General features: G+C 47.6%; 2 protein-coding genes across 2 annotated transcripts in view; both read right to left on the bottom strand.

Moving 5' to 3' along the window:
- LOC137907828 (peroxidasin) overlaps window positions 1-3,819 on the bottom strand; it is a 43,153-nt gene extending 39,334 nt beyond the window's left edge. The window contains exon 1 of the mRNA XM_068752183.1: window positions 3,635-3,819. Coding sequence (XP_068608284.1) covers window positions 3,635-3,819 — 185 coding nt within the window. The remainder of the gene's footprint in view (window positions 1-3,634) is intronic.
- Window positions 3,820-8,100: 4,281 nt separating this feature from the next.
- The window catches only part of myt1lb (myelin transcription factor 1-like, b), a gene marked incomplete at its 5' end in the record, with an annotated part of 37,857 nt that continues 31,839 nt past the window's right edge, over window positions 8,101-14,118 (bottom strand). Inside the window, 3 exon segments of the mRNA XM_068752182.1 lie at window positions 8,101-8,241; window positions 8,702-8,764; window positions 13,519-13,536. Of these exon segments, the coding sequence (XP_068608283.1) occupies window positions 8,101-8,241; window positions 8,702-8,764; window positions 13,519-13,536 (222 nt within the window).

The raw sequence follows: 14,118 nt of genomic DNA, 5'->3' as shown, positions 1-14,118 counted from the left end.
TGAGACATGAGAGGCCGAGGTGAGACATGAGAGGCTGAGGTGAGACATTAGAGGCCAAGGTGAGACATGAGAGGCTGAGGTGAGACATGAGAGGCTGAGGTGAGACATGAGAGGCTGAGATGAGACATGAGAGGCTGAGGTGAGACATGAGAGGCTGAGATGAGACATGAGAGGCTGAGGTGAGACATGAAAGGCTGAGGTGAGACATGAGAGGCTGAGGTGAGACATGAGAGGCTGAGATCAGACATGAGAGGCTGAGGTGAGACATGAGAGGCTGAGATCAGACATGAGAGGCTGAGATGACAGCAGCATCACTCGACATGACACTAGTCAGCTCTTGATGACCCGGGCGCCCTGAGAGACGAGTCGTAGAGAACCCCTCAGCAGCAGCCGAGTGCGGCTCAAAGCTGCTGCAAGTCAGTCAGACCAGCGCCGTGATGTTGATGCTTCCTGTGAGGCATGCTGAGGAGTCAGAGTGGTTTGTTTTTAAAGAGAAATTATTCCATGTTTTTGGAGTTTCTCATAAATGTCCCTCATCAAATGATGCTGAACGAAAAGTAGCACCAACCTTTGGATGGAATCGAGTCTTAATTCTCTCTTATTTTTAGGGTAATTAAAATGTCTAATTCAGACGTCCTGAGGGAAACCAATAATTAGGGACATGCCTAATCAGAATGAGGACTCGACAGCGAGCCCAGACTCATCGCGGAGGATCAGAACCAGGGGAGGAGCTAACACAGGAAGTTCATGGAGCAAGCACTGCCCCCTGGGACGGCGTCGCATGAATGAGCATGCAACGCCGTCTGCAGATCTGAGACTTATGACAGAAGTCTGTTACCGTGGGAACGATGGCACGGCGAGGCTAACGGTCCTGCAGGGCGGTCTGCACGCTGCAAAGACAGATTCAGACCACGCAGGGATATCAGGCAGGGACATCAGGCAGGGACATCACGCAGGGACACCACGCAGGGACACCACGCAGGGACATCACAGGGAATCAGCTGGAACTGGAGACAACCCAATCCCAACCCAACCCAGGTGATCTCGCACCCCGGCTGGGGACACCTGTCCTCTAGCAGCGTGAGAGAGGAAGGTAGGCTTGGCTCCACTAGAGACAGACATTGAGACGTGTCCTCCAGCGTTCCTTTTGCTGCTGATGACACGCAGCTCAGCTGGAAGTCGGCCACGCCTTCAAACAGAATCGCAGGACACAAAGTCCACTTAGGAGAGACGTCTAAAAACTCTGATGTCTGGTCAACGTGGACCGAAGCACAGACCACTAGGGGGACCCTGTCCCTCACAATGACTATTACTGCAGCCCTGTTGAGAGCATTAGCATTACCCAGCTGCTAAAGCAGGCTAGCCCCTGGCGACCAGGCTACCAGGTTGACCACCACGACCTGGTCTGGTTTCTGCTGCAACGCTGGGCTTCCTCTCAGACAGGATGTCCGGTGAAACGGTTCCAGCGCTGCCCCGGGTCTGGGAGCTAAACGGCTAACAAAGCGGCTGCATGCTGGGCTGAAGGACAGCGAGACCAGACCCCCACCCACAGCTGAGAACATGTGGAGGGCCCTCGGTGGATCGGAAGAGTCCGATATCGTTTCATCAACGTGGACGGAGGACAAAGCTGCACCTTCAAGGACAGATCTAAGAGGATCTGTGTAGGACAGACACAGCGTGGGGTCGTTCAGCAACGACCCCAAAGCCTACATTATAAGTCAATGGGAAAATTCAGATGGTTTTGTATCCGGGTCGCTATCAGAATTTAAACGAGACCAGGACCCGTCTTCATCCAGCAGTTTCTGACAAGCAGAAAGACAGAAGCTCCTTGTGGACGTAATTAGCAGTACGTGTACGTCTCATTGTACGTGGACTATGTACAGGAAGTACCCAGTGAAGGGGGTATTGATTGTGTATACTGCTATACTGTAAGCTAAGCTACATCTGTTCTTACATGAGTTTGTTCCTGCCTGTCTTTGGACAGGACATCAAACAGGAACCCTGGGGACAACAGCTGAAAATGAATGTCTCCAAACAGTCCCAGGAATAGGTTCCCTGGTCTGAGAATCAAGAAGGAAGGAAAGCTGCTGGCTTGAAGCCCAGCTGGAGCGCAGACGTGTCCTCCAATAGAGGACGCCAGGAAGAGTCTCTGCTGTCACCGCACCAGCTCGTCTCCACTGGAGACAGATATTTAGACGTGTCCTCCACTAGAGGACGCCAGGAAGCGTCTCTGCTGTCACCACACCAGCTCGTCTCCACTGGAGACAGTCCTTGTGAGACAACAATTTTCAGCTCTACAAGCTCGAGTCTCCAGAAAGCTCGAGTCTCCAATAAACTTGAGTCTCCAGAGAGCTCGAGTCTCCAATAAACTTGAGTCTCCAGAAAGCTCGAGTCTCCAGAAAGCTCGAGTCTCCAGGAAGCTTGAGTCTCCCCAGCAAGCTTGAGTCTCCAGGAAGCTCGAGTATCCAATAAACTCGAGTCTCCAGGAAGCTCGAGTCTCCAACAAACTCGAGTCTCCAGAAAGCTCGAGTCTCCAGGAAGCTCAAGTCTCCCCAGAAAGCTCGAGTCTCCCCAGCAAGCTTGAGTCTCCAGGAAGCTCGAGTCTCTCCAGAAAGCTTGAGTCCCCAGAAAGCTTGAGTATCCAGAAAGCTCGAGTCCCCAGAAAGCTCAAGTCTCCAGAAAGCTCGAGTCTCCAGGAAGCTCGAATCTCCCCAGCAAGCTTGAGTCTCCAGGAAGCTTGAGTCTCCCCAGAAAGCTCGAGTCTCCAGAAAGCTTGAGTCTCCAGAAAGCTCAAGTCTCCAGGAAGCTTGAGTCTCTCCAGAATGCTTGAGTCTCTCCAGAAAGCTCGAGTACCCAGAAAGCTTGAGTCTCCAGAAAGCTCGAGTCCCCAGAAAGCTTGAGTCTCCAGGAAGCTCGAGTCTCCAGAAAGCTCGAGTCTCCAGGAAGCTTGAGTCTCTCCAGAATTCTTGAGTCTCTCCAGAAAGCTTGAGTCCCCAGCAAGCTCGAGTCTCCAGAAAGCTCGAGTCCCCAGAAAGCTCGAGTCTCCAGAAAGCTCGATTCTCCAGAAAGCACGAGTCTCCCCAGGAAGCTCGAGTCTCAAGAAAGCTCGAGTCTCCAGAAAGCTCAAGTCTCCAGGAAGCTCGAGTCTCTCCAGAATGCTCGAGTCTCTCCAGAAAGCTCGAGTCCCCAGAAAGCTCGAGTCTCCAGAAAGCTCGAGTCTCCAGAAAGCTCGAGTCCCCAGAAAGCTCGAGTCTCCAGAAAGCTCGAGTCTCCAGAAAGCTCGAGTCTCCAGAAAACTCGAGTCCCCAGAAAGCACGCCGGCGCCTTCCCTTCCTGGGCCACTGGAGACCTGCAGCGTCTCAGGGACGGATCGATGAGGAGACGTCCCCCATCCGTCAGGACGTTAGCAAAGGACAAGGACCCCGGAGCTTCAGGAGAACCCCTGGTTCTCTGGCAGGTTCTGGAGACGGTCAACCAGGAGGACTCTGTCCCCGAGGACATTCTGTCTTAGCAATAAACAATAAGAGAGTTGAACCACGTCCGTTCCGCTCCACGCCCCGCCCCTCCGGCCATCGGGCTAGAACCGAGAACCCCCGAGAACTCCAGCTGGTCCCACGCAGCTCCCGTTACTCACAGAATGGTGGTCTGGGGGGACACCGTCGGAACCGCCTCCAGGTTCAGGTGCATACACCTCACGGTGGTCCGGAAGCACAGGCAGCGGGACGGGCAGCACGAACCGAACCGGGGTCCGCCGGACAGCAGGAACAAAGCCGCCGTCACAAGGCACGGAGACACGAGCTGCACAGCCCGCAGCGCCATTGCTGCCCCGCTCACTGAAGGGGAACGGAGAGCCGACGGGAGGGAGGGAGGGACAGCCCCGGTGGGGGAGGGGGAGAGAGAAAGAGAGAGTGGTGAGTGGTAGGGGAGAGAGAAAGAGGTAGGGGAGAGAGAGACACACACTGGTAGGGGAGAGAGAGAGAGAGGTAGGGGAGAGAGAGACACTCACTGGTAGGGGAGAGAGAAAGAGTGGTAGTGGGAGAGAGAGACACTCACTGGTAGGGGAGAGAGAGAGAGTGGTAGGGGAGAGAGAGAGAGGTAGGGGAGAGAGAGACACACACTGGTAGGAGAGAGAGAGAGAGTGGTAGGGGAGAGAGAGAGAGTGGTAGTGGGAGAGAGAGACACTCACTGGTAGGGGAGAGAGAGAGAGTGGTAGTGGGAGAGAGACACTCACTGGTAGGAGAGAGAGAGAGAGTGGTAGGGGAGAGAGAGAGTGGTGAGTGGTAGGAGAGAGAGATACACAGTATGTGTATGTATATACAGTATATATATGTGTGTGTATACACAGTATATATATGTATATATACACCGTATATATCTGTACGGTGCTGGACTCGGTTGTTTTAGGCGTTTATTCAATAATTATAAAACAAATCAAAATGTTTTCAGTAGTTACAAGCTGGGGGGGGGGGCAGTAGAAGAGTCCCGGATACAGATTCTCCCCGTGTCTGCGTGGGTTTTCTCCGGGTTCTCCCCGCGTCTGTGTGGGTTCTCTCTGGGTTCTCCCCGTGTCTGCGTGGGTTCTCTCCGGGTTCTCCCCGTGTCTGCGTGGGTTCTCTCCGGGTTCTCCCCGTCTGTGTGGATTCTCTCTGGGTTCTCCCCATGTCTGCGTGGGTTCTCTCCGGGTTCTCCCCGTGTCTGTGTGGGTTCTCCCCGTGTCTGCGTGGGTTCTCTCCGGGTTCTCCCCGTGTCTGTGTGGATTCTCTCCGGGTTCTCCCTGTGTCTGTGTGGGTTCTCTCCGGGTTCTCCCCGTGTCTGCGTGGGTTCTCTCTGGGTTCTCCCCGTGTCTGCGTGGGTTCTCTCCGGGTTCTCCCCGTGTCTGCGTGGGTTCTCTCTGGGTTCTCCCTGTGTCTGTGTGGGTTCTCTCTGGGTTCTCCCTAAGTCTGTGTGGGTTCTCTCTGGGTTCTCCCCGTGTCTGCGTGGGTTCTCTCTGGGTTCTCCCCGCGTCTGTGTGGGTTCTCTCTGGGTTCTCCCCGTGTCTGCGTGGGTTCTTTCCGGGTTCTCCCAGTGTCTGTGTGGGTTCTCTCCGGGTTCTCCCCGTGTCTGCGTGGGTTCTCTCCGGGTTCTCCCCGTCTGTGTGGATTCTCTCTGGGTTCTCCCCATGTCTGCGTGGGTTTTCTCTGGGTTTTCTCCGGGTTCTCCCCGTGTCTGCGTGGGTTCTCTCCGGGTTCTCCCCGTGTCTGTGTGGATTCTCTCTGGGTTCTCCTCGTGTCTGCGTGGGTTCTCTCCGGGTTCTCCCCATGTCTGCGTGGGTTCTCTCCGGGTTCTCCCCGTGTCTGCGTGGGTTCTCTCTGGGTTCTCCCTGTGTCTGCGTGGGTTCTCTCCGGGTTCTCCGGCTTCCTCCCACCACCAAAAACATGCAGCCTAGGCTTATTGGTTACGCTAAATTGCCCGTAGGTGTGAGTGTGAGTGTGGCTGGTTGTCAGTCTCTGTGTTTTCCTGCGATGAACTGGCGGCTTGTCCAGGGTGTAGCCCCGCCTCTCGCCCAATGACTGCTGGGATTGGCTCCAGCTTGGCCCGCGAACCGATAACGGAATAAGCGGTTGGGACAATGAATGACTTTGGAAATACAGAAATATTTTCTAAAATTGTCGCTAAAGATTGAAGTGAATTGAATTTGAATTTAAAGCTTCCAATCTTTATTGGAATTTAAAGCCCCTCAAAATGAACGTCCAAATGATTAAAAGTAAGGCTTAAGGTCCCGCCTCTCACTGCACAGCCGCTAATGAGATCAAAGATGGCCAGTGCCACCCCAGTCCGGGTTCTGGACACGCCCCTGGAGCGATGAGTCCCGTGCCAGAATGTGAGCGTCCTGCTGTAGAGTGGCTCTGCTGACACCTGCTGGTGGACAGCAGGATGGCAGGCCATGAAAGAATCCGTCCCAGCCTCTGGCGACACACACTTTGTTCTTTATTCAGAGTAAGATGTGTCAACATCCAGCATGACAAAAAGTTGTACAAAGTTCACAATTTATAAATGAAATATCACCGCAACTTGTGATCTCATACATTTATAGCAAAATTAAAATGTCAACAAATCCATGCTGTGTAGTACAAAAATAAATCAAACTTCAGTTCCACAGAGAGCACAATAATTTATACAAAATCCCATCTTTGTTAATGGTCGGCTCAAATAAGATGAGAAACTCTGATGAATTCACAATAATTTATATGAAAGTCAGTTTGTAAATATGTGACAGCCTTTTAGTCATAGTCTGCTGAGATTTGTTATTCATGTTCCCACCTCAGAGCAGCAGCATAACTCTGTTATTCATGTTCCCACCTCAGCCGCTTGTGCTTTAAATCCTTTTCACTGATGATAAGTAATTCAGGAACTTGTACGAGTTGCTCTACTGAAGCGTTACTGGCAAGAAGCTGCAGACACGGTGGATGCTGAAGGATGCTGGGAAGTGGAGTCCTGAAAGAGGACAGTAACATACAGGCGATGAGGGGGGGGGGGGCAGCCCCCGTCTGCGCGAGCTCTCAAAAAGGCAAATTCTGAACATGATCGCTAACAACTAGAACCACAGAACTGGGGGGGTGCAAGCAGAGTCTAGATTGTATCGCCCCCCCGAGGTCTCGTCCACCGCCCCGTCTGCTTTTTTAAAACCTTGATTTGATTGACTATTTAACCCTTTGTACAGTGATTAGATATAAAGTGCTGCTGGGGGGGTTCCTCAAACAAAAACCAAAGCACATTGTTCATGTTTTTACACTCGATAATAGCCTGCAGTGTCTCTGCTGTGGTCATCCTCCTTATCCCTGTGGGTGTGGCCCTACAGCCACGCCCACAGTGGCTCCAGGCAGTTGCTTGCTCCAATCGTGTGCCACAGAGGTCGCCTGGAAAATTGCACGCCGCCATACGCAAGAATAATATCTTCAAGGACAAGTGCAAATAGTCTCCTGGCACATAAGTGGGGACAGTGACCCTGTTCGTCCCGCTGTCATATAAATACTCTTTACAAAACCCTCCTGGAGGTTCTTGGTACTGCAGGAACATCAGAACATGGAAACGACGGCGTCCCTGTGCAAAATCGTACACAACAAAAGTGGAACTCAAATACTGTTTACGCTTTTAAACCTCAACATCCAGGTTCCCGCCTCTTTTTTAAAAAGACTTCTTGTATTAAAAGATTTGTATAAAAATCAATATTTTACATCGGCTCTATTAAAAAGATCCACGCTGCCCCGCTATGCTTAGAAACAAGAAATTGCATAAACCCAACCTTTTAGTTTTCCCCTTGCAGATCGCATTCCTGCGATAAACAAATTGATCTTTTATTATATTGCTGAGACATTTTTCCATCCCAGCAACAGTAATGGATCAGATTTGAAGCTGGACTGGCTAGCGTGTCGTCTCTGTGCACGTCCCCTGAGGACAGACGCGTCCTCCAGGAATCAATTGGCGTTCCTAGATCATGGGATTTCCACCATCGGGTTTCCGTGTAATGATGTTTACAATGTTCATTCGTACATTCATCCACACGTCAGCTCAGTGTCAGCACCAGATTCAAACGCCCCCACCTGCAGCTGCATCAAAACAAACATTTGGCAAGCATTGTCAGAAAATAAAGAGATTTGCAAACCAGGCTTTTGCTCTTAAACAATGTACAAGCAAAAATAAGAAGAAGAAGAAGAAGAAGAAGAAGAAAAACATTGAAAGTCCTCCAGTGAGGAGAAACAGAAGTCGCTTTCTCTGTCCAGTGTTTTCATCTCAAATGCTTTGCTGTCGAGCAATAAAAAGGACCCCCGTCCCCCGACCATTCGCTTTCTGTACAGGAACATACACTAAAATGTGCATCCATGAGCATCGAGAAGCGTCATGGGACCGTTAGCTCAAAACGTACAAAACTCCACGTCCTCAGAAAGCGTCTTTTGTGTTCGTCCCAAAGAAACAGCTCCTCTTCAGGCCTGCTGCAGAATTCCACCCCGCTTCAGTCCACAGGGTAGAGAATATCTAACACTATTTAAGTTACTGCCCCGGCCCGGGGCTCCAGGCCCGTCGCCTCCTGGGTGTGTCCTCGATTCCCCCCCCCCCCCCGTGCTACACCTGGATCCCTTGAACAGCTTGCTTGATGTTCTCCAGCAGGGCTTTGTTTTCGGGGCAGTGGTACTGGTCTTGGTTTGTGTACATATCTGTTAAGGTGGTCACGTAGGCATCAAAGTTCTGCTCACTGATTGGCTCCTGCAGGACCAAACAAATAAAACAGGGGTGAGGGGACATTTAGGAGGTCCAGCGTTTAATCCTGCGTGAGGTTCAGTGAAAGCAGGATGAGCTGAGTACAGCCCAAACTCTGGATGTTTTAAACAGCTGGGGGAGGGGGGCAAAGACTCCAGCTCCTCTCTGATGGTGTACGTGCAGCTTCATAATGCACCACCAGAACACATCTGAACAGCAGCTGGACTGAGAATGTGGCTTTGCTGTCTTGTCCCAGAAAGACATCAAAGCTGCAGGCTGGAAACTATCAACTAAACTCAAATGTCTGTCTGTCTGGGAGAGATCTCCAGAGAACCCCCCCCCCACACACACACACCAAAGATGACCTGGCCGTGTTGGCAGAATCAAGACGCAAGAGTCTGGGGATGCTCAAGAGGGTGAGGTGCATAAACGCAGCCAGTCCAATCAGCAACAGTAAGTAACTTACTTGCTGGTGCAACTGTAAGCAGCTGTTGTTCCGCAGAGGAGGTTCTTTGTGCACCATCGGTTTCTGTGAAAGGAGGGAGGGACACGTTTCAGCAGAGTGGGAGGAGCACTCATTGCTTTTGAACACGAGGTGGCAGTATTTAATTTTGAACACTATGTGCAGCATTTGATTTTGAACACTAGGTGGCAGCATTTGATTTTGAACACTAGGTCGCAGCATTTCATTTTGAACACTAGGTGGCAGCATTTGATTATGAACACGAGGTGGCAGCATTTGATTTTGAACACTAGGTGGCAGCATTTGATTTTGAACACTAGGTGGCAGCATTTGATTTTGAACAATAGGTGGCAGCATTTGATTTTGAACACTAGGTGGCAGCATTTGATTGTGAACACTAGGTGGCAGCATTTGATTATGAACACTTGGTGGCAGCATTTGATTGTGAACACTAGGTGGCAGCATTTGATTTTGAACACTAGGTCGCAGCATTTCATTTTGAACACTAGGTGGCAGCATTTGATTGTGAACACTAGGTGGCAGCATTTGATTTTAAACATTAGGTGGCAGCATTTGATTTTAAACACTAGGTGGCAGCATTTGATTGTGAACACGAGGTGGCAGCATTTGATTATAAACACTAGGTGCAGCATTTGATTTTGAACACTAGGTGGCAGCATTTGATTTTAAACACTAGGTGGCAGGGTTTTATTTTGAACACTAGGTGGCAGCATTTGATTGTGAACACGAGGTGGCAGCATTTGATTTTGAACACTAGGTGGCAGCATTTGATTTTAAACACTAGGTGGCAGCATTTGATTTTGAACACTAGGTGGAAGCATTTGATTGTGAACACTAGGTGGCAGCATTTGATTTTGAACAATAGGTGGCAGCATTTGATTTTGAACACTAGGTGGCAGCATTTGATTGTGGACACTCGGTGGCAGCATATGATTGTGAACACTAGGTGGGAGCATTTGATTGTGAACACTAGGTGCAGCATTTAATTTTGAACACTAGGTGGCAGCATTTGATTTTGAACACTAGGTGGCAGCATTTGATTTTGAACACTAGGTGGCAGCATTTAATTGTGGACAATAGGTGGCAGCATTTGATTTTGAACACTAGGTGGCAGCATTTCATTTTGAAAACTAAGTCGCAGCATTTCATTTTGAACACTAGGTGGCAGCATATGATTGTGAACAGGAGGTGGCAGCATTTGATTTTGAACACTAGGTGGCAGCATTTAATTGTGGACAATAGGTGGCAGCATTTGATTTTGAACACTAGGTGGCAGCATTTAATTTTGAACACTATGTGCAGCATTTCATTTTGAACACTAGGTGGCAGCATTTTATTTAGAAAACTAGGTCGCAGCATTTCATTTTGAACACTAGGTGGCAGCATATGATTGTGAACACGAGGTGGCAGCATTTGATTTTGAACACTAGGTGGCAGCATTTGATTTTGAACACTAGGTGGCAGCATTTGATTTTAAACACTAGGTGGCAGCATTTGGTTTTAAACACTAGGTGGCAGCATTTGATTATGAACACTAGGTGGCAGCATTTGATTTTAAACACTAGGTGGCAGCATTTTATTTTGAACACTCGGTGGCAGCATTTGATTGTGAACACTAGGTGGCAGCATTTGATTGTGAACACGAGGTGGCAGCATTTGATTTTGAACACTAGGTGGCAGCATTTGATTATGAACACTAGGTGGCAGCATTTGATTTTAAACACCAGGTGGCAGCATTTTATTTTGAACACTAGGTGGCAGCATTTGATTGTGAACACGAGGTGGCAGCATTTGATTTTGAACACTAGGTGGCAGCATTTGATTTTAAACACTAGGTGGCAGCATTTGATTTTAAACACTAGGTGGCAGCATTTGATTGTGAACACGAGGTGGCAGCATTTGATCTTTAACACTAGGTGGAAGCATTTGATTGTGAACACTAGGTGGCAGCATTTGATTGTGAACACTAGGTGGCAGCATTTGATTTTGAACACTAGGTGGCAGCATTTGATTTTGAACACTAGGTGGCAGCATTTGATTATGAACACTAGGTGGCAGCATTTGATTTTGAACACTAGGTGGCAGCATTTTATTTTGAACACTAGGTGGCAGCATTTGATTGTGAACACGAGGTGGCAGCATTTGATTTTAAACACTAGGTGGCAGCATTTGATTTTAAACACTAGGTGGCAGCATTTGATTGTGAACACGAGGGGGCAGCATTTGATTATGAACACTAGGTGGCAGCATTTGATTTTAAACACCAGGTGGCAGCATTTTATTTTGAACACTAGGTGGCAGCATTTGATTGTGAACACGAGGTGGCAGCATTTGATTTTAAACACTAGGTGGCAGAATTTAATTTTAAACACTAGGTGGCAGCATTTGATTTTAAACACTAGGTGGCAGCATTTGATTTTAAACACTAGGTGGCAGCATTTGATTGTGAACACGAGGTGGCAGCATTTGATCTTTAACACTAGGTGGAAGCATTTGATTGTGAACACTAGGTGGCAGCATTTGATTTTAAAAACTAGGTGGGAGCATTTAATTTTGAACACTAGGTGGCAGCATTTGATTGTGGACACTAGGTGGCAGCATTTGATTTTGAACACTAGGTGGGAGCATTTGATTGTGAACACTAGGTGGCAGCATTTGATTTTGAACACTAGGTGGCAGCATTTGATTTTGAACACTAGGTGGCAGCATTTGATTTTGAACACTAGGTGGCAGCATATGATTGTGAACACTAGGTGGCAGCATTTGATTGTGAACACTAGGTGGCAGCATTTGATTATGAACACTCGGTGGCAGCATTTGATTGTGAACAGTAGGTGGCAGCATTTGATTTTAAACACTAGGTGGCAGCGTTTTATTTTGAACACTAGGTGGCAGCATTTCATTTTGAACACTAGGTGGCAGCATTTGATTTTGAACACTAGGTGGCAGCATTTGATTTTAAACACTAGGTGGCAGCATTTGATTTTAAACACTAGGTGGCAGCATTTGATTATGAACACTCGGTGGCAGCATTTGATTGTGAACACTAGGTGGCAGCATTTGATTTTAAACACTAGGTGGCAGCATTTTATTTTGAACACTTGGTGGCAGCATTTGATTGTGAAGACTAGGTGGCAGCATTTGATTTTAAACACTAGGTGGCAGCATTTTATTTTGAACACTAGGTGGCAGCATATGATTGTGAACACGAGGTGGCAGCATTTGATTGTGAACACTAGGTGGCAGCATTTGATTTTAAACACTAGGTGGCAGGGTTTTATTTTGAACACTAGGTGGCAGCATTTGATTGTGAACACGAGGTGGCAGCATTTGATTTTGAACACTAGGTGGCAGCATTTGATTTTAAACACTAGGTGGCAGCATTTGATTTTAAACACTAGGTGGCAGCATTTGATTGTGAACACGAGGTGGCATCATTTGATTTTGAACACTAGGTGGAAGCATTTGATTGTGAACACTAGGTGGCAGCATTTGATTTTGAACAATAGGTGGCAGCATTTGATTTTGAACACTAGGTGGCAGCATTTGATTGTGGACACTCGGTGGCAGCATTTGATTTTGAACACAAGGTGGCAGCATTTAATTGTGGACACTAGGTGGCAGCATTTGATTTTGAACACTAGGTGGCAGCATTTATTTGTGGACAATAGGTGGCAGCATTTGATTTTGAACACTAGGTGGCAGCATTTCATTTTGAAAACTAAGTCGCAGCATTTCATTTTGAACACTAGGTGGCAGCATATGATTGTGAACAGGAGGTGGCAGCATTTGATTTTGAACACTAGGTGGCAGCATTTAATTGTGGACAATAGGTGGCAGCATTTGATTTTGAACACTAGGTGGCAGCATTTAATTTTGAACACTATGTGCAGCATTTCATTTTGAACACTAGGTGGCAGCATTTTATTTAGAAAACTAGGTCGCAGCATTTCATTTTGAACACTAGGTGGCAGCATATGATTGTGAACACGAGGTGGCAGCATTTGATTTTGAACACTAGGTGGCAGCATTTGATTTTGAACACTAGGTGGCAGCATTTGATTTTAAACACTAGGTGGCAGCATTTGATTTTAAACACTAGGTGGCAGCATTTGATGATGAACACTAGGTGGCAGCATTTGATTTTAAACACTAGGTGGCAGCATTTTATTTTGAACACTCGGTGGCAGCATTTGATTGTGAACACTAGGTGGCAGCATTTGATTTTAAACACTAGGTGGCAGCATTTTATTTTGAACACTAGGTGGCAGCATATGATTGTGAACACGAGGTGGCAGCATTTGATTTTGAACACTAGGTGGCAGCATTTGATTTTAAACACTAGGTGGCAGCATTTGATTTTAAACACTAGGTGGCAGCATTTGATTGTGGACACTAGGTGGCAGCATTTGATTTTGAACACTAGGTGGGAGCATTTGATTGTGAACACTAGGTGGCAGCATTTGATTTTGAACACTAGGTGGGAGCATTTGATTGTGAACACTAGGTGGCAGCATTTTATTTTAAACACTAGGTGGCAGCATTTTATTTTGAACACTAGGTGGCAGCATTTGATTGTGAACACGAGGTGACAGCATTTGATTATGAACACTAGGTGGCAGCATTTGATTTTGAACACTAGGTGCAGCATTTGATTTTGAACACTAGGTGGCAGCATTTAATTGTGGACAATAGGTGGCAGCATTTGATTTTGAACACTAGGTGGCAGCATTTAATTTTGAACACTATGTGCAGCATTTGATTTTGAACACGAGGTGGCAGCATTTGATTGTGAACACGAGGTGGCAGCATTTGATCTTTAACACAAGGTGGAAGCATTTGATTTTAAACACTAGGTGGCAGCATTTGATTGTGGACACTAGGTGGCAGCATTTGATTGTGAACACGAGGTGGCAGCATTTGATTTTAAACACTAGGTGGCAGCATTTGATTTTAAACACTAGGTGGCAGCATTTGATTTTAAACACTAGGTGGCAGCATTTGATTTTAAACACTAGGCGGCAGCATTTGATTTTAAACACTAGGTGGCAGCATTTGATTGTGGACACTAGGTGGCAGCATTTGATTTTGAACACTAGGTGGGAGCATTTGATTGTGAACACTAGGTGGCAGCATTTGATTTTAAACACTAGGTGGCAGCATTTTATTTTGAACACTAGGTGGCAGCATTTGATTGTGAACACGAGGTGACAGCATTTGATTATGAACACTAGGTGGCAGCATTTGATTTTGAACACTAGGTGCAGCATTTGATTTTGAACACTAGGTGGCAGCATTTAATTGTGGACAATAGGTGGCAGCATTTGATTTTGAACACTAGGTGGCAGCATTTAATTTTGAACACTATGTGCAGCATTTGATTTTGAACACGAGGTGGC

This window comes from Brachionichthys hirsutus, chromosome 18 (genome assembly GCF_040956055.1).
Source record: "Brachionichthys hirsutus isolate HB-005 chromosome 18, CSIRO-AGI_Bhir_v1, whole genome shotgun sequence".
NCBI lineage: Eukaryota > Metazoa > Chordata > Actinopteri > Lophiiformes > Brachionichthyidae > Brachionichthys > Brachionichthys hirsutus.
The sequence above is the reverse complement of the archived record's forward strand: the minus strand, read 5'-3'. Positions and strand labels throughout refer to the sequence as shown.